This window comes from Talpa occidentalis, unplaced genomic scaffold, assembly GCF_014898055.3.
Source record: "Talpa occidentalis isolate TD23 unplaced genomic scaffold, MPIMG_talOcc4v2.1 talOcc4.3, whole genome shotgun sequence".
NCBI classification, from domain to species: Eukaryota; Metazoa; Chordata; class Mammalia; order Eulipotyphla; family Talpidae; genus Talpa; species Talpa occidentalis.
Window position 1 is genome coordinate 115464262 of NW_023603184.1, and position 27951 is coordinate 115492212.

General features: G+C 34.3%; 1 protein-coding gene and 1 long non-coding RNA gene across 3 annotated transcripts; one reads left to right on the forward strand and one right to left on the reverse strand.

Moving 5' to 3' along the window:
- The first annotated feature begins 15 nt into the window (after nt 1-15).
- Nucleotides 16-27951, forward strand: LOC119254807 (uncharacterized). Of its 2 annotated transcripts, XR_008553425.1 has the most exons (6): nt 16-63; nt 3277-3329; nt 11371-11484; nt 19150-19194; nt 22719-22838; nt 27715-27951. It is a non-coding gene; the product is annotated as an uncharacterized LOC119254807 (long non-coding RNA). The 2 variants fall into 2 exon arrangements; XR_005127362.2 differs by lacking the exons at nt 19150-19194; nt 22719-22838.
- Nucleotides 22210-27767, reverse strand: MSTN (myostatin). Its single transcript, XM_037521867.1, has 3 exons — nt 27292-27767; nt 25121-25494; nt 22210-22872 (listed from the first exon to the last, which is right to left on the reverse strand). Exons 1-3 carry the CDS (start codon nt 27662-27664, stop codon nt 22492-22494), a joined length of 1128 nt encoding a protein of 375 aa, XP_037377764.1. The 5' UTR covers nt 27665-27767; the 3' UTR covers nt 22210-22491.

A 27951-nucleotide genomic window follows, 5' to 3' on the forward strand; every position in this document is an offset into this window, starting at 1 on the left:
ATTGTTATTCAGGGCTAGACATGGATTTTGACAGAAGCCTTACTTTGCTGTTGGATGTCTGAGGTAATGTGGACTCTTATGAAAACCTCCGAAATCAAACTAGTTGTAGTCAGAGTTGGAGACTGTACAAAACAAAAATTTTCGCTAACATGGGCAATAAAAGGAGGTGTATAGAGATATACTTAATTTACTCACAGAATTAGAGTAAGAATTAAGGAGCCTGACTTTTAGAAGTACAGAAACCAAGACACTTTGGAGTTACCGAAAATAAAGTATCTTGTGCCATCTTTTGTTATCCCCAAAATATCAGTGGTCATGATTGGATACTCTGTTACAAGCACCTTTTATCTCTTTACTTGAACCCTAATATTTCCTAGAAGAGATTGACTAACTTGGGCAAGATGACCACTTTGTGATTAGGAATCCTGTGATTGGCAATCCCATTAAACCACATGAAGTAAGTAAGTTCCACAAAGATTTTTTGTTTACAAGCACTGGGTACAGTCAGAAGCGCCAGAGGGTGAGAGAATTCACCAGAGCCAGAGCAGGGAGCAGAGCAGGCAGAAGGACCAAAATACACTGCTGAGGGGAGCAGCAGGCGGCAGGAGAGGTCTGCCGCCATGCGGGATCCTCCTCCAGTGGCCATGGAGCAGCCGGTGATCAAACCGGCGCTGCAGAGGCTGCGGGCAGCTTCGCAACCCAGCGCTCAACCGCTGCGCCACTGGGGAGGTCCCACAAAGATTTTTTTTGTTAGCAGAACGGGGAATAGTGATGCTATTCAATCAAACCAACTATCTTCTAAACTTATGTCAACTCATTCTTATACCGCAGATGCCTAATCAAAATTTGTTGTTATTTTTGTCTACTTAAAGCTCATTTCCCCTTATGATAGCAGTACCCTATTATTCCTTGTAGAATCCTCTCAATGTTCATTCTGCGTGGGTCTAGGTCCAGTCATACACATGTGACCCTGCTAGGCCAATTCAAACGAAGATGTTTCAGTTCTATGACTTTTCTTGGAACTGTTAAGAGTATGGTATTCTTTTTCTGCTAGACATTTACTTTGATGTATAAAGAACAGTTCTGTTGGATATGGAATTATTGGTTGACTTTTTTGAGATTTCAGTATATCATTTCACTGCCTCCTGCTATTTGAATATGTTCCATCACCTTCTGACCTCTGATTCTTCTTAGGAGATACTAGCTGATATTTATATCTCATAAATTAAATGTTAATTGATGTCCTTTTGTACATAATTTGTTTTCTTATTGATTTGAAGACTTCTCTTTGTTAGCATTCTTGAGATAAAAGAAATGGAGGTATTAGATTGCCTTATTTCAAACTTTATATAAAGCAACAATACTAAAACCAATATGATATTGACACAAAAATAGATGCATGGGTCAGTAGAATAGAATCAAAATCTCAGAAATAGATCCACACATGTTTTAGTACTTAATCTATAATAAAACAGCTATGGCCGTACAATGGGAAAAGGAGAGTCTCTTCAGTAAATGGTACTGGGAAAACTGGAAGGCCATTCATAAAAGAATAAAATTGGGTCTCTCTAACTCCATGCATAAAAATAAATTCCAACTGGATAAATAATTTAGATAGATCTGCAACAATAAAAAATAATTAAATATAAGACCTGCAATATATTCCATGACATCAACAATAAAAATTTCCATGGCAAAGGAAATAAGAGCAAAAATAAACAGTTGTGATTACCTCAAGTTTGAAAGCTTTCACATGGTGAAACAAATATGTAAGATTTAAAAGACATCCTACTGAATGAGAGAAAATATTCATACAATATATGACTGATAAGGAGTTAGTGTCAAGATATATAAAATTTCATGTAATTCAATAATGAACAAAATAAACAACCCAATTAATAAATGGGCAACAGATAGGAACATACAATTCACCAAAGAAGATATTTGGAAGAAAAATAGACATATGAAAAAAGTTCATTATTTCTTTCAATAAGAAAATCAGGTTGAAGCCGCAATGGGATGCCATCACATACCTGTGAGAAAGACCCCAACAGCAAGTGTGGGAGAGGATATAGAGAAAGGGGAATTCATTACACTGTTGATGAAAATGTGCTGGTGCAACCAATAAGGAAAGTGATCTGGATTTATCTTAAAAAAACTAAATACCATAGACCCAGTATTACCATAGACCCAGAAATACCATAGACCCAGTAATCCCACTTTTGGACATTTATCCAAAGAATATAAAATCATTAACACACAAAAAAAAACCCCATATGCTCTATAGTGCTTTTACAAGATATTTATAGTAGCAAGGACATGAAAGCAGCATAATTGTCTATCCGTAGACAATTGAATCAAGACAACCTAGTATACCCACACTATGGATTACTGTTCAGCCATAAAGAAAGACGAAATGCAGAAATTACAGCAAAATTGAAGGAATTCAAGAGAATCATATGTAGTGAAGCAAGTCGAATGGTAAAGACAGATACTAGACATTTACGTAGTGGAGGATTCAACAAAGTAAAATTGTTATAAAAACTAATGGACATAATAAACTTCATGAGGGTGCTGAGGTAAAGAGTGAGGTAAGTATGAGGAAGAAGGGGATATAAGGAATAGTGGTAGCAAAAAAATGAAAATTTTTTTTAATTAATTAAAATATGGGATTCATAGAAATCCAGATCCTGCCACCTTTTAACTAGGTGACTTGGGCCAATTTTAAACTATACTGAGTTTCATGAATGAGAGGATATATTTATCTTACAAGTTTGTTTTTTTAATTAGAAGTTGTATGGATAAAGTGCTGGGATAGTGTCAAGCAAACAGTAAATCTCAAATTTCTTCTACAATTTCTTATGTGAATGGAGGTCACACACTTAGTGGCAGAACCATGATTATGCTTGTCTTCTTACTCCTAATCTGGAGTTTTTTTGTTTCATTATTCTGCCTCATTGACGGCAAATAAAATGATAAGTGAGGTGATTGTTATTTGGGGGACCCACAGAGGAGAAGAAAGATGGCAGAAGAAAGATGGTATCTTAACTGAGAAGGCTAAGCAAATGCCTGTGGTTCTCTTTGGCTGAAGTCTTAAAGAAGAGAAATGCTTACAAGTCAATATTTCATTCATATTTAATGTTTATTTACAGTTAACATTTATATTAATTCTTAACCATACACTTATTCAAATGTACTCCTTTCTTATGCTGTGTTATAAGCTGTGAAATTAACAGAAATGTGCTTTAAAAGTTCATTGCATGTTTTCTTATCCAGTTCATCTCAAACCCAAGAATACTGAAGATCACAGAAAGCAGTGGAACTATCAGGTAAGCATAATACAACTTCCCAGGGTTCAGTTATACTAACAATAATGTAATATTGTTCTACTTTTAGACCGAAGTAAATAAAAGTTTATTATGGAATAAAAATATTTGATATTTTGAGGTAAAGTATAAGACTTCAACAAAGTTTACACATACATGATGATGGTAATGTTCACTTTCTTTAAGGTTATTCTTTGTTGGGAAAGCTTAAGAAGTAATGAAAGTATTAATTATTTTGAAGAAAGGTTCCTCTCTTTTTATTCCAATAATATCTGTATTTGAAAAAGTCACAATTTTAAATATTTTTATCTCGTAATTGAACAATCTCTTTTAAGAGGATTATTTTACTAAAAACTTAAAAGAAATCTGCTTAAATTTCTTTTGGAACATAAGCAGAAACTCAAAAGATCATGTTCTATCTTGTAAGTAATGTATTTGTATTTACCGATCTGTATATAACTGTTTGAAGTAAAGATACATCATTCAAATTTTAAGATTTTTTTAATTTAATTGCAATCATAATTATATGTTTTTCCAAGAGACTGTCAAAACCCTATAAAAGAAGATGGAAAATATTGATACTTTCTTACAGCCATCACCTCATACCTATAGATCTATAAAATTCAGGATTTCCTCCAGGGGGCAGTAGATACACTAATGAATGCAATTCTTGTTATGCAAATACAAAGGACATGTGGGGAAGTAAAGAGCTGCATCTTATCATGGTGCTACTACTGGAGCTGTTGTTACTGGACAGCATTCTGGTAAATTTGGACTTCTAGGAATATGAGCCTAGATCAAGCAAGTGGCTACCATGTCCTTGGAATCTTGAATGCCTTTTTTGAATGGGAAAACAAGATTTGCAAAACTAGAATACATTCACCTTTCAAGATGCCTCATTCTTTCCACTGTAAATAAGAGCACAAATAAAGTCGTATTTCTATATGACGTACCAGTGCATGTGTGCATGTTATTTAGAACTTAGGATAAAGTCCAAGCTTGAGTCAAGAGCCCCAAATGGCTCTTGAATTCACTCAGGTTGATTCTAGGGTCAACTATAGGCTTCCAGGGTAGTCTGAGGACCCCTATATGTTCTAAAGTATATGCTTCCAATCCCATATACCCATAATAATTCAGTTATATTAACATAGACTATTGATGTGACATACTACTATGTGCTTTTAGCTTCATTGCTTCATTGTAAAGAGAAATCTCTAAACATATTTAAATTATTAATGTCTAGAGAAATAACATTTATGTCTCCAAACCAGGGAATCAGCATTAACAGTTATTGAATGTCATTCTTTTTGTATATCTTTTTAAATTGAATATCTTAGCTTGGGTGAGTATAATCACATCTCCTCAAGTCTTTCTTACATCACCATTGCCATTGCTCTGTGTATTCTTATTACCGAGTTAAGATTGACTGAGAACTTGTTCAGTTTTTAAGCTTTGGCAATCCAAATAACTAATTTTAACTCCATTGGAAAAGGTTTCCACAAGGTTTAGTCATTTATCAGCAAGTAGTATAGAAATAAGAAATAAGATAGGATTCCAGTCTTTCTAACTCATTCTTACTAAGTATAGTTCTCATTTCTTATTGGGCATGTTCTCTTTGTTGTTCTGTACCTAACTGATTTATTTAACATTTAAAAAATAGAATTAATTCTCTTAGATGTGGAAATTGCACTCATGTGAGTGCCTCCAAATTACAGAATACAGCCAGAACCCAATTGCTGATGGACTCTGAAAAATGTTATTTTCAAACTATTAATTCCAGTGTTTTAAGGGAAAACATAGACATGGATATGTGTGTGTGTGTGTGTATATATATGTATGTATGTGTGTGTGTAGCATCTGCGTGTCCATGAAAAATAATTGGTACATTGGCATGCTCTCTTATACATTGTAGCTTCTTAGTTACTATTTATTGAATTAAACCAATCAACATTTTGAGTATTTAGTGTTCTAGGCTTTTCATAGAATGACTAGATTAATAAAACTGTTTCTTGTCTTCAACTCCTAACAATCTAGTGAGAGGTGAAATGTAAACAACTAACTATGCCTTGAAGTGTAATGCAATATCTGGGAAAGTGCTGAAAGGGGTGTAGGAAAGAATAATTTCAGTATAGAAGATAATTTCTTGAAGGTAATGGTGTATACTTTAGGCACTGAAAGGACTTTTGAAACTGAAGGAAGATAGAAGGAAATTCACTTGAAAGAAAAACTTGAGAGCCATAGTACCAACGTGGCAAATGCCTTTGGCATTTGGGGGCACTTAGTACAATGTAGTTGTAATTTAATAAATATATTTTTTAACATACTTAAGTTTTTAAAATTAGGATAAGTCTTATTATTCCATAAAGCATGCTAGTTCACTTAAGTCCTTTCTTTATATGTATTTCAATTGTGAGCTTCAGTGCAGTCCAGGTCCAGAATTCCGTGATTAGAATTTGAGAACAGCTTTATTATATGTACTAAAACACAAGTACCTGTGCCCTTGGAAAGATTATGTACCTTAGCATTAAGCTCATACTCAACACCATTTGTTAAAAGAGTACTATTTCTTGTCCCCTAACCCTTGCCCTCTGCTCACATGCCACAGCAGGCTCTAAATCCAAGTCTGGGATGTGCATGCACAACGCTCTACTCTTAACAGTTAGTGGGAATAACATGGTAACTACTAGAGATCAAACCTCTGTTGAAGTTTCAACTAACTGATTTCTCTATCAAATTTCACGTGCTATATATGACAGTCATATTTTGTGTTGAGGGAAGCCTTTCTAAACTTTGTTTTTCTTTCCATTTAAGCAGGAGGAATTTTTTAAACTGACATCCTTATTTTTAAATTACATACATTTTAAAATTACATACATGTGGTAAGTCTATCACAGTTACCACCAAAATTCAGCGTGACCTTTAGGGCAGCTAGTGATACACTAACTTTTTTGAGTAGTACATGATATGTAAAAGGACATATCATTCAATGTGTCTGTGTAAATGCAATAAGTATTAGTAGGAGGACATACACATGGATAATCCTGGAATGTATATCTATATTTATAGCTGGGAAATTTATGTGAATTTGATTTAGATAGCTGACATCAGTGGTATTTCATTATCAGTTGCCCTTGTACATTTTGCAAAAATACACATGTGGTAATCCACTACTGGGTTTTTTTTAACAAGTAATGAAAGAGTGTTTATGATTTCTTTGTAAATTCCTTCATGTGTTTCACCAGAATTCGTAAGTTTAAATGTAGTGTCATTTTTTTTCTTGTTTGTGAAACACAAGTACCTAGGTTTTATTTTGCAATGTTGTGGTAAATGTTCAGAACAGGCATTGAGAATTTTAAAATGCAATTTCATGTATATAATTCAATTTTTATCTGCCTCTTTTTTTATAGCCACTTTATAATTTCTGTATTGTTTCTTTTGAGTATTAGAAAAAAATTAATAAAACTATCATTTCAGAAAAGGAAATTCTGTTTACCTTTTGAAAACACTGATTCATAGGGCAACAAACCTGAGAGTTCTATTTCTAAGGTGTTTCATCTTATATGTACATATGTCAAATGAGAGTTATTTATATATATAGTTCACCATTTTATCTGGTACAAAATAATCACCTTATGTTTCCTTTATTGTACATGCCCTTTTAATAATCCCCTTGCCCTGTTTTTTTATACTCCTTCCTCTTACTGATACATATGCAGTTGCCAGCTTAACCTAAGTATATTTAAGTTTAGAATTCTATTATCTAAGACTGCTGGAATCTATCAGAAGTAATCCAATTTTGTAATGAAAATAAATATAATACAATTACATGCTGCTTTCTTGGTTCTCCTGTTTCTTTTACTGTCAACTTTTTCATTTTTCTTCCTAACCATTAATATTGAGGTCCCCCAAGATTCTGTCCTGTTCTTTTCTGTCACTACATCATTTTCATGGGTTCAGATACTTCCTCCAGGTGAGGAATCATGTGGATATTCATGGAAGTATATTCATGGAAGTTTTGGGAATTAATTCAAAGCTGCAATCAATTACTATAACCATGACATTTCAGTCCTATGTAAGTTTTGGTTTTCCATCAAGCACTCCCTATAGATGTGCCAAATTTAAATTTACCAACTCAGCTCTACCGTTTGGCTTACCACAATATGCTTAGACTGTGAATGTAGATTTACAATATCAACTTCAAAAGAAGCACATTGATAACTCTGGATATGTATTTTGAAGGAAAAAACAATAGAATTAGAGACACCAATTAGTCTTACCTGTAGTTACCTAGAAAATATGTAATGATGGCTCTGACCAGCTAGATTGTAGTGGAAATGAAACAATGTAGATGGAGACTGGGATTTTAAGAACACTAACAAATATTTAGTAATGGATTAGATTTGGAAAGGGTGAAGGAGATGAAGGCTCATCAAAGAACACAGTTTTCTGGCATGCACAAATGCACATATGGCTACCCTTTTCCCCATAATGTAGAAGGCTATCATCATCTGCTGAGAAAGAGAAATGAGGGGTCAGAAGTTTGAGGATTTTTGCCAGGCAGAGGGAATATGTGTATTTCAGGCATATGGAATAATATTAGCAGAGTCTTGAAAGTGTGGAAATAATCAGTGTCTTCTGGAAACTGTGAATTCTCAAGTATTCAGTAGTATTAGGTGTGGTGTAGGGAAGGTGGTTATGGAGAAGTCTGGGAAAGGAATGTGAGGCATTTGGTTCCCATGCTAATTAGTTTTTATCTTATCTTTATCATTTGACTGTTCTCAGACACTTAGTTTCATAGTGTGCTAAAATTTCATATCCAATTTATGAGAACAACATATATTTGCCTGCTTTTATGTGGCAAAATATTAAAGCAATAATGAAAACTACTAGCTTACTTAAATCTTAGAGCTCTCTTAAAATAGATATTTTCAATTTGATAATGGAGACAAAAATAAACCCCAGAATCAATACAGAAATTATAATTATCATAGTTTTTTAACTAATGAAAAATTGCTGAACATAATTAAACACTGACATTCTATTTGAAAAGCAACTGAGAACAGTTACTAAACTTCAACACCTTAGAAAAACAGCCACAAATCACTAGTCAAGTGGAGATCTTGAGCAATGAGGAATTGTAGTAACAGATTGCTGAGCCTTACCATATGATAACATGCTTAAAAGGGCTTGGCAAATGTCTGAACTTCCAGTGTCCTAGAGGGAATAATAATTTATGCTTAGTAAATAGGACAAATGCTAAATCTGCTTTTATTTCTAAATATGTGTCATCAAGGAATTGACATTCACATGGGACTTTGAGAATTAGAAAATTTAGAATTTTAAAAGCCCACTTCAAAGAAAGAATGATCTTCAATATGTATCATTAAGGTTTCTTAACATCTTACACATTTTTAAAATATTCATTAATCGGACATGGTCAGTTATTTATAAGATTAAATATGTTCTGATTTATCCAAATATTCTTTTCCTCTTTTGCAATATTAACTGTTATTTTCCCTTTATGTCCCATTGTTTATAATTTTCAGTTAAACAGATCTTACAAACTGAACACTAGGTATTTTCTCATATTTCCAGAATAGTGCTGGAATTGACACAACTCTAAATTACATTATAAAGGAAGCTAAAGAACATATAAATCATGCCAAAAATACTTAGGATTGGGTGGACTGGATGCCTTAAGGAATTGGTAATTTGATCCAAAGCCTGTCACCTGTTAAAATTTATCCTGGGTCAGTAGTGACTGAAAATCATCACGACCTGACAGGTGTTCAGGATCGTGTGTGAAATGAAGTGGCAGACTCAGTATAGTTCCTATTTGACACGTGTATGCATTACTGAAACCACTGCAACATTAATTGATAACTATGCTGGCAATCTTGATTGAGGTGCCAAGGACTAACTGGCCTGAACTCTCTTCACCCCTGCTAATGTGCCTTTTTAAATAGGCTCAAGTTTGCCTGCATAGTAGAAAAGTGTGTTTGGGCCTGCTGCTCTGACTGGATTTCTTTACTCCTAAAATTTGCCATGTATATTTTTTCACTGTGGGTTGCTTTATTATAATATCTGATGGTGTGGTTTTTCTTTTCTTTTTGCTATTGGAAGCTGTTGTCTATTTTTGAATTATCAAATAATATAAAGCATTAAGTTGCTGCTTGGTACTTATCACCCACAAGATAAGTAGACTCATTCCTCTAATTTATTTTCTCCTTGGAATTAAAGAGCATCAATTTGTTCTTAAAGGTATAAGAATTTTCATCACTCCTAATTACATATTATTGGAAAAATTACTTTTTAAAAAAGTTATTTGTTATTCAAAAATTATTGCTTCATATCTTAAAGAGTGAAATAAAAGAAGTCCACTCAACCCTCCCTACTTGATCGCGGGTGAATAGAGAAGGAAAAGGATTGATGCTCACTTATATGGTGAAAACAACTTCTTTTTCCTCACTAAAGAGTCATGATGGTATGTGACTGTGTGTGCATCAATTTGGCATCAAACATGCTAGCAGCAAGGTGTTAGCCAGATGGAACAAAGAAACAGACTTTAATAATAATATGATAATTTTATTAATTGCAATCTGTCCTCAGCAGGACAGTGATTATGCTGTTTAGGAAATGACTTAGAGTGTGGTTTGGTTGGTGGTTATGTAGTCTCCTAAATTTAACTAGCAAATTCTTCTACAGCTCCCTCCAGAATGTAAGGAAAGAAAATACTTTACCTTTAGAACAAATCTTAAATGTATGTGTATATAGGACAAATTAATGGTGGCGTGGAATTTAAATTGGTTTTCTAATACAAGCAATAAATATAACTATGTCCATAGCCTTACCTTTTGCAGACTAGCTGACCAGAGTTGTGGACATAATTGTGACCATGGGACAAAACCAGTTTATCTATTTGTGGAATAAATTCACGAATTCATTAGCAATATATATAGAAGCTGCAGTTTATAGACTTAATAGTGACAGATTGGGCTGATTTATTGAAGTACTTGGTTTTGCTTTGCTTCTTTTGTACAGATACTCCAGGGAGTACCCAGATATTCTTTGTATTTCTGCTCTCATAGCTTTGCTCCTGTTGTCCTATCTCCTTAAAAGTCAGCTTCCTTTCTTTTTCTTTCCTTCCCCCACAGACCCATCCACACCTCTCTCCTGAAGTTAAGTAAACTTCTAACTCATCTTTCTAGGTTTAGAATACTTATAAATTATTTTCCTAGTCCTCTCTCATTCTTCTTTCTGCACACTTAGCAGTTGTGTTGTAGCTGGTTGTAGTTATATTTGTAGCCTCTTCAGAAGAGAGATTATGCTCTCTTTAACATGCAGTAGATACTTGGAAAGGTTTAGTGAGTGAGTGAGTGAATAATTACAAATGCAATGTCTTCGTTTTTGTTGTATTTAAATGTTTCCTTTCATATCTGAAAACTTAAAGACCTAATTTTTAAAATCCTAACCATAACTTTATTGACTTTAGTTTTCATGATTGTTATTTGTATGTAGGTTTATGTGTATGCATGCCTGAGTGCCTACATGCGTGTGTGTGTGTTCATGTGTGTGTGTGTACTGGACCTTTTTTTTTCTTTGATTACGTGTGTGAAATTCCACAAGTTTTATGTTTTGTTTCAGGGAAAAGTTGGGCAATACAGTTGGAGGGCTGTGAATGGCACAAACCTAGCACTCTACAGTGCAGAAAAGTTTAGAGAGAATAGTTTAGTGAATCCCCATTGATCTGTCACTCAGCTTTGATCATTTCAGCCGATGAAGGTCTTGCTTCCTCCTTCCCGGACCCATTGTTGTGCCCCATATTTTCTAAAAAAGCATATATATTAATGTCTCATTTATATGAAGTGTAATATACCTTTTTAAGCGTAAAAGTTGAAAAGTTGAGACAAACATACATAGTTGTACATGTTTTCAAATTATTAAACATTTCAATTACTGCAAAAATTTCCCTGGTGCCACCTTGTAGTCAGTGCCTTTACCCACCCCCAGCTCCTGGTAATCACTGATTTCTTTCTGTTCCTAGAGTTTTGCCTTCATCTAGCATGTCATATAAATGGATTTAAACAGCACGGAAACTTTTGTATCCAGCTTCTTCCACTTAATATAAGACTTCTGAGATTCATACATGGTGTCACAGGTATCAATAATTGTTTAATTGTTTTCTATTTTATGTATGTACCACAGTTTGTTTATTCAACAGGTGATGGACATTTAGATTGTTCCTATTTTGGACTGTTGTGAATAAAATAATTCTGAATATTCATACACAGGCTTTTTGATAAAGATATGTATTTATTTCTCTTGGGTAAAATACCTATTCATGGAATTTCTAGGTCATATTATATGTTTACTTTCATAAGAAATGTCCAATATGTTTTTCAAGGTGTCTGCACCATTTCAGTGAAAATTTCAGTGAATTTTTGGCAATTTTTTAAATTAGGAGAATGATCCTAATATTGCAGTTTTACTTTCTGTTACTAATAAATCTTTGATCTAAAGTGCTTGGTTATTTTTATTACTCAAAGCAATAATACTCACTGAGGCAACTATCAAGACATCTTGCTGCTTACTGCTGGCAAGATCCTGGCTAAAATTTTCTTGGACAGACCACAGTGCAGCCCTGCCAACTATGTGCTCCCAAAAATCCTAATGTGGCTGTGGGCCACAATGCAGTTACAGCTGACTTGATCTTTGCAGTGTGTTTGGATTTAGGAAAGTCAGGGCTTAAAACAAGAGGTATCTTAGAAGATTGCAGATTCAGAAGATTCATCTTTCCAATTGAATGAAGCTTCCATTGAAAAAAAGAGCCTTATATGTAAAGTTGGGTTCTTTTAAAATTAAATTATTTCCACTACGTATCTGATAAAGAAAATGTAAACAACAATATGCCATACATTATCTTCTGACGGTGAAAAACTTGATTAAGAGTTCTAGTTACTTTTTTTTTTTTAAGATTTATTTTATTTATACAAGAACCAGGGTACAGGCCAGATGTGCGGGAGAGTGAGAGGATTCACCAGAGACAGAGCGGTGAACAGAACAAGCAGAATGACCGAAATGCGCTGCGGAGGGGGGGCTGCGGGCGAGACAGGAGAGGTCTGCGGTGCCATGAGGGTTGCTCCATGGCTGGCAGGGATCGAACCGGTACTGCAGAGGCTGCGGATAGCTTCACAGCGCTGCACTCAACTGCCTGCGCCACCAGAGAGGCGCGAGAATTCTAGTTTGTTGATGGTTTTTTTTTTTTTTTTTTGGTGGGGGGAGTCATCAGCATATTGAAATGTCCTGGATTTAAGACTATGATGTATTTTCAATTTTATTAGAAAATAAAACATGCTTTATTTGTTCTCACTTTGGTAATGGTGTAGAATAGATCCACATATAATCTTATATTAGTGTTTCAGTTTCAGCTATCACTAATTGATACTGAGGTCTCTATCTGCACACCCTTTAAGCACAACAGATTAAACCAAAACTGCTGGAACAGTTTCCTAGAAAGCCAAGTATGCAGATTGTTTTAGCAATGTGCAAATGTTATGTAATTTTTTTTTTAAAGGAGAACTTTTGTTTTTTGTTTATTTATTTATTTATTTATTTATACAAGCACTGGGTACAGTCAGAAGGGTGGGAGGGTGAGAGAATTCACCAGAGCCAGAGCGGGGAGCAGAGCAGGCAGAAGGACTGAAGTACACTGCTGAGGGGAGCAGTGGGTGGCAGGAGAGGTCTGCGCGCCATGTAGGACCCTCCTCCGGTGGCCAGGGAGCAGCCAGGGATCAAACTGGCGCTGCAGAGGCTGCGGGCAGCTTCGCAACCCAGCGCTCAACCTCTGCGCCACCAGGGAGGCCAACGTTATGTAATTTTTGATGTAAATACACAGGAATACCTATTAAACAAATTTTGGGAATTTATAACTATTTTTGAAATTTATAACAGACAAAAAATGGTCAACCAAGAAAGTTTATCACTTATTTACAGAGCAGGACAAATAGCTGCTTCATAATGATGCTGTTGATGATTCCTTCCATTGGGAGAAAGTTCCATAAAACCTGAAATGACTCAGTCCATAGGCATCAGACATCCTTGAACTGATCAGACTTGATTGCTTTTGGCTTCCTAAGAAGGATGCGGAGAAAACTGAACTCTCATACACTGTTGGTGGGAATGTAGACTGGTCCAGCACCTATGGAAAAAATATGGATATTTCTCAGAATATTCAAAATAGACCAACTAGGTGATTCAGCAATTCCACTACTTGACATCTACCATAGAATGCAAAAACATTAATTCTAAGGGACATATGCATTCCTATGTTTATTGCAACACTATTTACAATAGCCAATTTATGGAAACAGTCTAAATGTCCAAAGACAGATGAATTGGTTAGGAAAATGTGGCGTATATATATAACGGAATACCACTTGGCTTTAAAAAAGGTTAAACTTGCCATTTTTGACAACATGGAAGGAAGTAGAGGGGTTATACTAAGAGAAATAAATCAGAAGAAGAAAGACACTTGGTGGTGTCACTTTTACGTGAAATATAGAAAAACAATACAAAAATGAGATAAAGCAAACCAATAACCAAATCTGACTGTAGAATTGAGTATACTAAAGGGAGAGAGCAAGGGGAAGTATAAAGCAGGGAGGGGGGTACAATGGATGTTTGATGTATCTGTGGTATGGTAACATACTCCTAAATGGTGAAATCCTTTGGCTTTTAGATGTTATTTAATTTCTTGAACCAATCTTGTCTTGCTTTTAAACCTCCATTCTCACTTTATTTGCCAATCAAAGTTGCTTCTTTTCCAGTTAAAAATCTAGGTTGTGTTTTTTTTTGAGACAAGACTGTATGATTTCTCCTGTGTGAGGTATTAAAGTAATCAAAATAGTGTTTACCAGAAGGAAAGGGAGAAGAGAGATGGGTAAATTGGGTAAAAATGGGTCAATTGCATGGTGATGAATGAAACTAGAATGCTGGTGGCAAATTCAGATATTGTTTTTTTTTTTTAAGATTTATTTTTCCATAGAAGAACAGGGGTGCAAGACAGAATTTTGGGGGTGAGAGGATTCACCAGAGACAGAGTGGGGAGCAGAATAGGCAGATTGACCAAAATACACTGCTGAAGGGAGCAGTGGGCGAGTCAGGAGAGGTCTGCTGCGCTACGTAGGTATCTCCCTGGCCCGGGATCAAACTCTTGCTGCCATGGCTGTGGATAGCTTCATAGGTTGCGTCTTAATCCCTTGCACCACCAGGGAAGCCCAAATTCAGATATTGTTTTAAAAAGTTGTATTCTGAAACCCATGTTTTAAAATCAACATTATTTCAACGAAAGAAAATTTTTAAAGAAAAAAAAGTAATAAAACTCATAGAAAAAGAAGTAGAATGATGTTGGCTAGGTGTTTGGGGGTATCCATGGCAAGGGGAGAAGAGAAAAAACTAGGGAGTTGCACAATTGGTATGGAGTTTTAGTTTTATAAGATAAAAAAATAGAAATCTAATACACAACAATGTGAATATAGTTAATACTAGATACTAACATAAAATTTAGTCCCTCTGTAGGTGAAAGGATAATGTAATTATTATTTACATTTTTGTTTTAGGGATTATTATTATTTAATAGGAATTATTATTTAATAAATTGCTATGATTAAAAGTTTATATTTTTCCAAAGAGTATTTATCAAATCAGAAAAAAAAAGGTAACAAGTATTTAGCTTTTTTTATTAGATTTATTTATTTATTTATACAAGAACCGGGGTACAGGCCAGATGTGCGGGAGTTTGAGAGGATTCACCAGAGACAGAGCAGGGAACAGAACACGCAGATTGACGAAATACACTGCTGAGGGGAGCAGCGGGCGCAATAGGAGAGGTCTGCTGTGCCATGTGAGACCCTCGCAGGCCGGCCGGTATTGAACCAGCAGTGCAGAGGCTGCAGACAGCTTCACAGCGCTGTGCTCAACCACCTGCACCACTAGGGGAAGCCCACAAGTATTTAGCTTTTAAATCAAGAAGTTAGGGATCAGTTATAAAATTTAAACAACTGGTAAAGAGATTATCAGCCAGAATCTATTCTTACACGTTCTCAAAAAAAGATTTCATGAACTTATGATGGGAATAAACTTAATGGGAGGCGAGAAGCTTCAGACATTGGTCTTTTTTCATGCTCTACTTTACAAACTAAGTTGAATAATAGAAATGGAGACATGTTATAATCCTTTAACTCTGGAGATTTAAGAGTAGAAGGGCATTGTGCATCATTTTCTGTCTGAAGTTCAGGGACATGATAACCACCATTAGAGCAGTTCCTAATGACATCATGTCGTTGTATCTGTAAAGCAGAAATGCTGATGTAACATGAGGGCACGAGAAGTCAAAACTGATATAAGTTTTTACAACAATTAAAAAGTTGTATTTTTCATACCTGAAGTAATGTCTGAAATATTGTACCACCACATTAATATTTGTATCTCTTCCATCATGTATGCATTTGACATAGTCACTTATTAGTCACAAAGCATATCTGAACTCAACTTCCTCATTTTTAAAATGGAGAAGATATGTATAATGTGCTTTTATTTTTTAAGTAAATACTCATGCTTCTTATCCAAAATCCTGAGTAATTTATTCCTTGTCAAGCTGAACAGGATATAAGAGGGCTAAGCACAACAACCAGGTAATATACCTGGTCAATGAGTGTATATTGTTTGAATATAGTTAACTTCCAGTCCCTGGCACAAGTCTGCCCTAAAGCGGCCCTATTCTCCTTGACCACCAGGAATCATTAGTCAAACATCTGGTCCAGCATGGTGGGGCTCACTATTTATAGTTTACCCACCTCTGTTAGCAAAGAGGAAGCTCTGTTGCACTGCACTTTGGGGCTGTTTCTCCCAGAGCCCAGAGGAGAGTCCCACTTGGTGCAATGTGTTTCAGTCATAGGGCCTCTTACTGGTCTATGAGTGAATGGAAATCTAGCAAGATTTCCATCCATCATAAGTAAATTCTTCGGAATTCTAGCTGTAACCCTTTAAAGAATTTAAATTCACTAAAAGACAAAGGTCCTAGCCTGGTAGAATGTAGACCTTGAAACAATTTTACTAGCCAGAGCACATCTATAAGAAGGCAGGATGCTTGTCACTTTTGCTTGTTTTTTGCTTGCTGTGGTTTGTATCTCATGGCATCTGGTCTTCTAGTTCAGAGTCCAAAATGATTGAGGTTCCTTCATTTAGGGTTCAGACAGTCATATAGCTGTCACTACTTGAGTTGCTGAGAAATATGCGACTCTTCAGGAAGGTGTTCCTTGGAGCTTGAAGCCAAACAATTGAATCAATAACTGCCCGATTGTTTCCATTTAACAGTTTGGAAATGCTCCCACAGTCACTTCAGTGTGCCCAGTAAATTGGTGTTTTATGCTTGATTTTCACTTTCAGAATTCTATCTCACCATTATGAGGGCCTGATGTCATGGATGTAGGCAAACTTCTTGTATTGACATTTTTTGTTTTTGGCTCATTGAGAAGTAATGCCAAAATCCTGAGTTCCATGGGAATAGAGCCAAGAGACATTTGGCTTCTTAGTCAGAGCTAGTGTCCGTGGGAGCGGATATGGGAAAGTCTTGTGGAAGATCCATGGCCAAAAGCGCATAATCAAATTTTGTTGTGAATAAGGTCCTTCATAAGATGTTAGGGGGGAAAAGAATATAACACTTATAGGAGAGAAGTTTTCTTCATGAAATAATCTTGAATGGTTAGGAAAGCAAATTAGTGAATTAGCAGTTAATATCTTTGTTATTGGTCTAAAGTTACCTTTAAGATTAATTGAAATCAAATTTCTCTGTTCTCAAGAGAACTTTCCAACAGACTGTAAGATTAGAATCTGGGGTTGTTTTAAATCTCTTTTAGTCAATTACAGTGAACAGTGTTTTACCTACAGTGCATATATAGAATTAATAAAAGAAAACTTTATTATAGTTAACTTATGAAGAAAGTAAAAAGCATCTTTATTCTGGAGCAGAAGTAATAGCATTCACAGTTAAGACTTTTCTACTTTACAGTAATACAAAAAGGAACCAGCAAAAACTAAAAGCATGTATGTCTTTGTTTCATTGCAGGCTTTATAATTCTCTATCAGAAACATTTAATGTAATGTTAAACCATAGCTGAAGTGAACTATTCAACCTTATTATTAAGAAATTGTAATTAATATACAAACTTTATGCCTATCTGATAAAATGGGAAATTTTATGTATAAAATTTTACCTTCAGAAAATCCTATGTCTTGATAAGATGTTAGAATCATTAAGGTATTTTAATATGTGATCTAGTAAAATACATGTAAATAGTCCCTTTATCTAGTGTTATAAGTGACAAAAAAGATCATCTTGCTATAAACTATGTGTATTATTTAATGAAAATATATTCATTTTCCAAAGACTTTCTCGGCAAAATTCCATCTAGGCATAGATGAACTAAATTTAGTAGCATTTTGCATTGTTTGACATCTTATTCAGGAGGACCAAAATGAGTACAGTTTACTTTGACATATTTTGCAGTTTGTAAACTGGAACTGAATGACCATGAAAATGAAATTTCAACACTATACATCATATGCCAGGCAAGTCATGACTTGCATATTATGGTTTAACCTATGATTTAATTTCTTATATTATTGTGTGGCATTCATGTGTCTTATTTTACAAAGTGATCACTTGATAATTTGAATAGACTATATCATCCTACATTTTTAATAAGTACTCTTGGAATAATCGAACAAGTAACTTAGATTTCTAGTTTTATATAATACGCAAATGTAAATGCTTTGTCTTTGGTAATTTGATTAAATTCTGCTAACCTCAATTCCCTCTATGAAATGGAAATGGTGATAATATTTAACTTTAATCATGGTGAAAATAAAATTAGGCCATTAATGTCAAAGCAATTTGAAAACTATTTTTTTATCATTTTTAACAATAAAGCAATCATTTAAATCACACGGTACCATTGATTTCCCATTAGAGTCTTTGTCCCAGAAATATCCAAGGTGAAAAAAAGATTTCCTTAAATATATTTATAGTATTATAATCCTATGGACATTTATTTGGTGTCCAGTATTGATTTTTCCCAGCTAACAAACCGTAGCTCAGAGTTGTTATTTTTTTACTCTTGCATTTGGCTTTTGGAATCATCCCACTCAGTAGTGACCCACCATCCATTTTACTTTACCTTTTCAGATAATTTGTCTTCATTCTTGAAGATTTACTATATGATATTGGGCACCTCTTTCTTTAGACTACAGTTGTGTCATATGGATCTATAAGGTTTTTCCCAGCTCCTTCATCCGGTGATACTGATCTATTTCCATCTCTCTGTACATACCTCTCTGCTTTTAATCACCTTCTAATTCATAACATGTCTACACACCCCTCCTAAAATGAGCCATACAAACTGTTACAAAAACCAAAGCTCAATTCCGATAATGATATATTAGAAGATAGAAACATCAGGACTTGGTGAACAATTGTTGTAACTAAAGCAAATACGTATCGTGCAAAACTGCTCTTATTTCAAATCCAACCCATCTACTAGACACCTTCTACTGTCACAATTCCTCAGAGTTCTTTCTGTAAATTAGGAATAATGTTTTCCACACTCAATAGATCAGAAAAATGTCTGACACGAATCTGATATTTCATTTTCTTATACCCTTCTAATTCTGACAGCTAAAGCCCTAATGATTTCCTGGTTAACTTTTGACACAGAGAAAAAAAAAGTGAGTTCATAATTTTTATTATCTTTTCAATCTACTACAGAGCTGCCAGTGACTGGATGATCTTTAAGAAGCATAGGATTTTTTGGTAAGGGTTTTAACTATGTTAAGACATCTAGGTTGATTTGATACATATTTTCCTTTTCCAACACTCAAGTTGTTTAATAATAAAAACAGTTTAATTGGAAAGCAGAGTTTTTAGATATATTTTATTCATAAATAATAATTTCTATCATATTAGAAAATTCAATATTACTCCCCAAAGTTTGTAAACTAGTATTTTATGAATGTGTTCTGAGAAGGCCCTAAGTTCTCTGAAGTTATATGCAAAATTGTGAGGGTTTATTTTTTGCTGGTAAGCGTGTCCAGATTTCAAAAGGATCATTGACTTCCTGAAATTTGTACATGGTAGTTTAAAGTAAAGTACCATTGTTTAGGGGGTAGAATAATTGAGTCTAATTTAGTTACTGTCAGTGTCAAATTACTGCCTTCTTTTAACAAAAATTAAATTATGTATAGAAGCACAAAAGCCAAATTCAATACAAAAAGAATATAAAGCTTGTAAAAGGTTTTTGTTTTTATTATCTATTTTAACTTACATAGGTTTGTGGGAATTTTGGGAATCATCACAAAACATTCAGAATATTGAAACTGGTGTGGTACACTGCATTGAACTTTACTTGATGCTTTGTAAAAATCTCAGGAGTTTGTATTATGTGTCACAAGTGAATATTCATAGAGTGCTGAAATAAAAGTCATGCACTCAGAGACTGGATGAGAGTGCCTTTGCCATTTCTAGGATTTAGGCAAATTTGGAAAGAACTGCCTAGATCTTGTCACAAAAGGGTTTGGTACTGAGCCTTCCTTAATAGTCACAAGGGTTTCAAGCGAGGGTTATCACCACTCACAAGAGGGCGACAGTGGTGATATGATCCTGGAATCACACGATAAGGGCAAATATAGAGATTTGGCAGTCCTGTGACTGGGTCCTTGGAAACTGAGGTTATTCCTTCTTCACTGTCCCCACCAGCAAGTTCAGGGTACCCAGTTTGTATCCCAGAGCCTATGTGAATGGGCCTGCTGGCACAGACTTTTGGGTCTTATATGTTCACATTTCTGGGAGATATAGGTTCTAGTATGTAGGAACTAAAGTGGCCTCATTCCATCTCCATAGCTGGGTTCATCCCCTACAAAAGCAACCCTCCTGTAATTCCAGCCTCATTAATGTTGAATATGCCAGTATTAAGATTAGGAAAAGTACTACACTTTGTATGAGTGGAAATTGCTATAATATCAGATGATTAAAATTACCTTTATATTGATTATAATTACCCTTTTAGGAACCATTATACTAATAGAATTTTAGTGACTCCTTCATTAGACTCAGTCACTGCTTTATAGCTAAGTTACCAAACCAGTGAGGGTTGGAGAAGAGAATTTAATTCAAAAATATTTATATACAGCATTGCTCTTAAGGATTTCTAGGCACCTTATAATTATTGATCAATTGAAAACTGGTGCTCCCAAAACTGAGATAAATGTGCCAGTATTATTAAGTGCTAGGACAAAGAGTATTCTCTCTGTGTCCCTGTGGCTTCAGTAGAACTTGTAACTCTAGGACTATATCTCCTTGCCAACTGTAATGTGTTTGGAAATTGAACCTATGAAAACATAAAGGCAGATCAAGAAAAAGAGAAATGAAATGAATATAACTACTCCTTCCTTTTGTTTGTACAAAGCAATTGATAGGCCAATTTAACAGGAATTTTACTCACAAGAACTAGAATCGCAGAACCTAAAATTCTTAAACTGTTGTGCTAAGATATATTTTGTGCTAAAAGTTTTATAATGAAGGAAAATCAGAAATTGAGAATCATTAAAACACAAAACTGTTGTCTTTTCAAAAAAAGTGAGAACACTTTAATTTATATTGTTTGTACACATTTGATGTAAGAAATAATTTCACTTAGTCATAAGTACAATGAATTTGATTAACAAAATCCTAATTTACAAATAAAAGTATTTGCAGAAATATATTCATTATTGAAAATTATAAAATAAAATTAACAATTCTTGTTAAGATACCAGTTTATTCTGCATTTCATATAATAGAGTTTAATCATTTTGTTATGCTTAAGAATACTGATACGTATTAAAAGAATGGAACGTTTAGATTTGAATACAATGACAGTAAACCATTGATATTTCTCATTCACATTACACAGCCATCATGAATCCATAAGTGAATGTTAGTAATGTAAAAAAATATAAAATGATTGTAATGTAACCATCTAACCATTAGCATATGGAGTTTTAAGACCACTATTTAATCTGCTAATTTGCCCTGAAATATGAGCATTTGCTTTATTTAAGGCACAAAGACACGTCATGTCTTTGTGCCTTAATACTTAATTTGAAATGTCCTTATGTAAAAATATACCAAAGTAAATAAAAAAGGAGACACATTTACAAAACAATATAGTGTACATATTATATAAATGCAATTGATTCAAAGTCTTTTTATACAATATTGATAGAATCAGTCTTTTCCATTATTTTATCATGAAAACTGCAGTGTTGCAAAGTCAGGCTATTATTTTCAAATTTTGATACAAATGAAGATTTTTTGGCTGCCTTTTAAGAAAATGCAGTTTCGCAACTATATAATTAAATGCTGACCTCTAGAAAACTTATTCTTCTTTTATTAAGGAATATCCGTTCCCCATTTGGAGGTGTATAAAAATGCACCTAAAGAAAAAAGAAATGTATTATTTTACTGAATGTCTTTTATTTAATAAACCTGATATTATCAGCCATTCAGTCTTTTGTATTAGCACCATTGGCATGGATTGTTAATGTACTGTACCAATCATAATGGGAATGGAAACTTGCATATAATGCACCATTCCTGCTTTTGCGGAATTTCATCTTACCAAGTATGCTATCATACAATATAAATTCAAGTGTTTAGGATGATTCAAATGATGGTATATAACAATCCTGAATTTTACCAATATTATATATAGATTTTTCTGTAAGTATTAAATGAAGCTGTAAGGAAATAGACTTTAAAACATGTTCTTTTACTCATCAGAACACAAGGAGAATTGCTTTCATATGATGTGATATATATGAACATAAATGTAACTTGATCTCCTAGTTCAAAAACTCTGGAAATCATAAAACTTTCTACAGTGTGATTTATTTTGATGGTTAAATGCCAACCATTGCATATATTCTCTCTTTTAGTTCATATACTGTAACTTGTACTTAAGTGACTGTAGCATACTCTAGGCTTATAGCCTGTGGTACATAATTTCACAGTTTCAAAATTGTTGAGGGGAAGTCTTCCATGTTTTAGGAAGTTAAGAACCAAATATAAATCTCATGAGCACCCACAGCGATCTACTACCATGGCTGGGATTTTCCCATATATTATTTGTTCTTTGCCATTAAAATATAGCATATTAATTGGAGACATCTTTGTGGGAGTACAACAAGGACCTGCTGAGCCCCTGGGGTTTGCTTGGTGTACAAGGTGAGTATGAGGATATTTTTGTAAAAATACAAATTCACACTCTCCAGAGCAGTAATTGGCCTTATATCTTTTAGGTGCAATAATCCAATCCCATCCAAAAGCTTCAAAATCCACAGTTAGAGGGTAACGACAGCATCGAGATTCTGTTGAGTGCTCATCACAGTCAAGTCCAAAATCTCTTCTGGATCTTTTTGGTGTGTCTGTTACCTTGACTTCTAAAAAGGGATTCTGTATGAAAAGGAAAGATCAATTAATAATATTAAGAGAGTATAAAACATTTTCTTTTTTTTTTCTGTCAAGAGCTGGGGTTTAGGCCAGAGTTGCAGGGTGGGAGCGTGGGGGGAGGTGAGAAGATCAACAGAGTCAGAGCAGGGAGCAAAACAGACTGATCTACTGAAATACACTGCTGAGGAGAGCAGCGGGCAAGACAGGAGAGGTCTGCTGCACCATGTGGGTCACCTCCCTGGCCGGGGATTGAACTCATGCTGCTGCAGTAGCTGCAAACTGCTTCTTAGTGCTGACGCTTAACCCTCTGAGCCACCAAGGAGACCCTAAAACATTTTCTTACCTTAAAAGTGATTATTAAAGAAGCTACTCACTTTGTTCACACTACATCTATTTTTAAAAGGCACTACAAATAGAAATTTTAATGTACACTAGCCTGATTCTTCTTTTATGGCTCAAAATAATACAATTTCCCTGTGGCCATATGTATGTCCTTTTAATTTGTGTTTTCCATAGTTTGAGTATATGAACACTGTCACATAAGAGATCCTCTGAAAATAGAGGAAAAGGAAAGAGGGAAGTGAAGAAAGAGTGGGCAGAGGGGTGAGGAGGAAGAGAAGACATTAGCTCCCTTTTTTCACACCTACTGGTTAAATATGTCTGATGACTCCTGGAGGAATAAGTATAATCATCCATTCTCTGTTCCCTAGGTCTTTACTCATGAAAACTTCACTATTAAAAGCTTAAAAGCTACAGCAAAATAGTTACCTCCTAGCAGTGTAGGAATTGTAATAGGAAAAAGGAGGTAAAGTGATGAAAATGGTTGTATGTATATTGGTTTGGAAAGAAAAATTCTAAGGAAGGACTAATTCCAAAGAAGATTTGCTATTTCCTTTATGCTTTTCCTGAAAAGTGTTTGTATTCAGATATTTAAATGATGATTTCCTAGTCCTTGCCCTGCCATAACCTTTTAATGCATTTGAGACTTTGTTTCCTTTTTTGTATAGAAAAACACAAATCATATTAACATTCTGTTTAACAATAATTTCTTCTCAGTTCACTTTGATCATTAAATGCTGCCTATAAGAAAGAACAGTTTCTTAAGTAATCAATGGCAATTTTTATCCTCCATCAAAATCAAAAATCAAAATATTGAAGATTATAAAAAAATAACATTTTGGTAATCAATAATACATTATTTAGTATAGTTAAAGAAAAAATAGATCACTTGGATAATTATTTACTCACTAAAAGATAACGTTTTCATTTACAGTAGATCTGACTTACTAATAATAGGCTTTTCATAATCAAGACCACTTGAATACTACAAAAATAATAATTATTATTTGCAATTACAATCTTTTGTTGTAAATTATGTCAATAGGTGAAAGTAAAACATGTAACTTTAAATGTTTTTAAACAGAAAGCAATGTAAACCAGAAGAGTAACTAAGTTTATAATGGATTTTTTAATGTTTTTTTTTTCATCCTTATAGTATACAAAGTATTGCCATTTGCCTGACCTGATATTAAACTAGTTGGCATTTCTTAAGTAAACTCTTGGACAAGAATGGTCAGGCAGTTCATAAATAAGCTGGGTGACAAAGGTTAACTAGCCTGGAAATTTAAATTTTGTTAGGGGTAATTCACAAAGTAATCTATAAATAGATATTGTATCCACAACCTGCAAAACAATGAACCTATTTATTATGAGTTTAAGTATGTGTAAACTCATAGACTTAAATATAATTCTAAACATATTTAGTTAATTGTTATAAATAAAAACATTTTATTTTAATAATAATTTTTAAAGTTCGTTTTTTCTGTTATATGAAGCCAAAAATTTTTTCTGCTGTATTAAGCCAAAAATTTCCTTCTGGCAGGAAAAAAAAAAGACTTTTAATTTATTGGGTCTGTAATAAAATCAGCTGGAAGATTTCACGTTTTATTCACATAATCATGTAACGTATCAATGAAATGCACTTTGTATTTTGTTCCCCATTCAAAAGAACTCCTTGACAAATTAAAGACTAAGGTATCTTTTTTAAAAAATCCTTATGCAAAGTAAAAGAGAGTGTTTCATAGGGTACGAAACTGGACACCTGCTTTTATTGGGTACACAGCTACAACTAGGGTACGATACCTTTCTCTGACTAAGGAGAATAGCAAATTGGTAGTTTTTCCACTATTATTCATTCATATTATGAATAAAACATAAGATTGTTAGAATATTATGTTCAGTTATCACTTACCAGCCCATCTTCTCCTGGTCCTGGGAAGGTTACAGCAAGATCATGACCATTCTCATCTAAAGCTTTGATTTCAATGCCTAAGTTGGATTCAGGCTGTTTGAGCCAATTTTGCAACACTGTCTTCACATCAATGCTCTGCCAAATACCAGTGCCTGGGTTCATGTCAAGTTTCAGAGATCGGATTCCAGTATACCTTGTACCGTCTTTCATGGGTTTGATGAGTCTCAGAATTTGCACAAACACTGTTGTAGGACTCTTGACAGGTCTCAGATATATCCACAGTTGGGCCTTTACTACTTTATTGTATTGTATTTTAGAGCTAAATTTAAAGAAGCAACATTTAGGTTTTCCTTCCATTTGCATTAGAAGATCAGCTGTAAAGGAATTAAAAAAAAAAGTCACTGAAATTATGTCTCATAAATATGAACAACCCCCTCCGTATTAATTGGTAAGCATTTTTCCATTGGAATAATAATGGATGCATATTTGGCCTTTTAAAATGAATAGTAGAATTTCATTCAAAACTCAGAAAAATATCAAAGAAAGTAATTGCTCTAGCTTTTCAGAATTTTTTAGATAAATGTTTTTTCAGCTGCTCGTGGGAATCTACTCCCTTTCCAGAGATCTGTGGGCAAAGGAAAATTCTGTGAAGGAATGGACAGTGGATGAAATTTTAAAATGATGATGATTAGAGAGAACAAGAGACACCGTGGAGGAACATCCACTTAGAATTCTTTGGGAATCTGAGTAGTTACACTTAGTGAGCAGCTGTACCAATCAGTCTGGAAGAAGGAACCCTTCCCCCAGGCCTGAATTACCTGGGGACAAGACACACTGAGCAACTAACTGAGCCTCGGGAATTGGTAGAAAATATAGTACATCTGTTATGTTTTGGCTCTGGAATTGCCTCTTAAAGAAATAAAACTAAGCAGGTAATTTGTATAAAGATTCTACTGTTATATTCAGGATATCTCAAACATTAGAAAGTGTTATCTTTAGGGCCAGGCTGTCATAAGCAAAGTACAAAGCAGTTTCTTTCCTTTTGGTTTTCTAATACTGTTTATAAATAAGGCAGACCTACACAGAACTGTGTGATAGCAGAATCTGAAAGGAAAATTATTTGTTGCATTATAACCCAATTACCTAATAAGGAAAGCAGTGTTTTGAAACTGTTTTGAATGCAGCTTAAAGTGTATAAAGCATTGTATCAAACAAGATTATGGTGCAAAATCTTGTCTTGCATTCTCTGTTAAGGTGCCTATGTATGTTTCCTTGGTATCATTTAGAACTGATTGGGGGAAAGAATGGCATGAAATAAACTGTCTTTCAGCAGCAGTGAAGATACTCTAGGTAATCGTCCTCCTTCCCATGAAAAATAAAATAATATTTTAGAAGGTTAGTAAGCAACATTCCTGATTAGAAATATACAGACCACACCAGGTACTCTCAACAATGCCACCACAGTCAAGGTATAAGTAGGACTTCATGAGTTATAACCTCCTTGATTAAAATGTTTATTTCTTAGGCATTTTCTGATAATTAGCTCATGATTATCAACATGCTATTTATTTCATCACAGCACTTACTAATACATTACATTTAAAAAATATTTTCATATTTTCCAGTATAAAATAGTTATCAAAATTAAATATTTTAATTTGTGAAGAATATAAAAACACCATGAGAAATATTTCTGAGTAATAGAAATCACTTTAGGTATTCAGCAGATATTCAAATATGCTTAAGCATCTGCAATTTTCTTCCTTTTCCTATTAGTAGTGAGAAAACTTATTATTATAAATGCATATTTCTGGCAACCAAATGAAATTCTGACATTTCATGTCAGACTTTAATATTGTTCGTAGTGTCTCCCAGTCATTGCCTTGATGGTATTAAGCTGTGAAAGCATAGCATGTTAGAGTTGTCATATTAAATTAAATTAAATAACATTAGTGCTGAGAGCCTTCTAGCTCTCTAAGAAAACAAGTAACAAAGCAGATTTTAGTCATTAGTGTATTTCTCGTGATACCTTAAAAAATAGAAACTCTTTTTCCTCCTACTTACACACAAGCCAACAGCTTGTTAAAAGAGCCTGAAAATAGATCTGTTTCTCTTAAACACTAGAACAACAGTCAGCAGAATTGTTGATATACACTAATAAGACTACTTACACTCTGTGGGCATGGTAATGATCGTTTCTGTTGTGGCATGGTAATCATCATCTTCCAAGGAGCCATCGCTGCTGTCATCTCTCTGGACATCGTACTGATCAATCAGTTCCCGGAGTGGAGGAGCTCTGGGCAAAAGTTGTCTTATAGCATCTTTGCTGATATTAGGAGCTGTTTCCAGGCGAAGTTTACTGAGGATTTGAATTTTTATGGCTTCTATTCTTGAAGATTTAGTGTTTTGTCTCCAAGTACATGCATTACACAGCCCCTCTTTTTCCACATTTTCTTTTTGCTCGCTGTTCTCATTTAGATTCACTGGACCAGCAACAATCAGCATAAACAGGTAAATATAGACATAGATTTGCAGTTTTTGCATGATTTTAAAATTTATACAATCTTTGTCTTGTTCTTATTTCTTCCTTTTAGTTTTCTTTTGTTTTTGAGTAATGCCAAGCAAAATTTTAATGCCTGTACAGTCTGAGGACAACTTGCCACACCAGTGAATCTTTTATACTGTATTCCAAGTGGCTTTTTATATTCCAACTTTGATGAGACAAGTGTCGTCAGGATCTATGATTGGCTCTTGCTCCACAATGAATCTCGCTGTCAGAGGTTAAAACCCTGTCTGTCACAAGTCACCAAACAGTATTCTGTTACAGTCAA

Excerpts from the sequence above, each read along its gene's own strand:
- MSTN (XM_037521867.1), bottom strand. The coding sequence starts at position 27,664 with ATGCAAAAACTGCAAATCTATGTCTATATTTACCTGTTTATGCTGATT. Across the intron at positions 25,495-27,291 it reads CATTACCATGCCCACAGAGT|CTGATCTTCTAATGCAAATG; the intron begins GTAAGTAGTCTT and ends ATTCCTTTACAG. Across the intron at positions 22,873-25,120 it reads GACCAGGAGAAGATGGGCTG|AATCCCTTTTTAGAAGTCAA; the intron begins GTAAGTGATAAC and ends CTTTTCATACAG.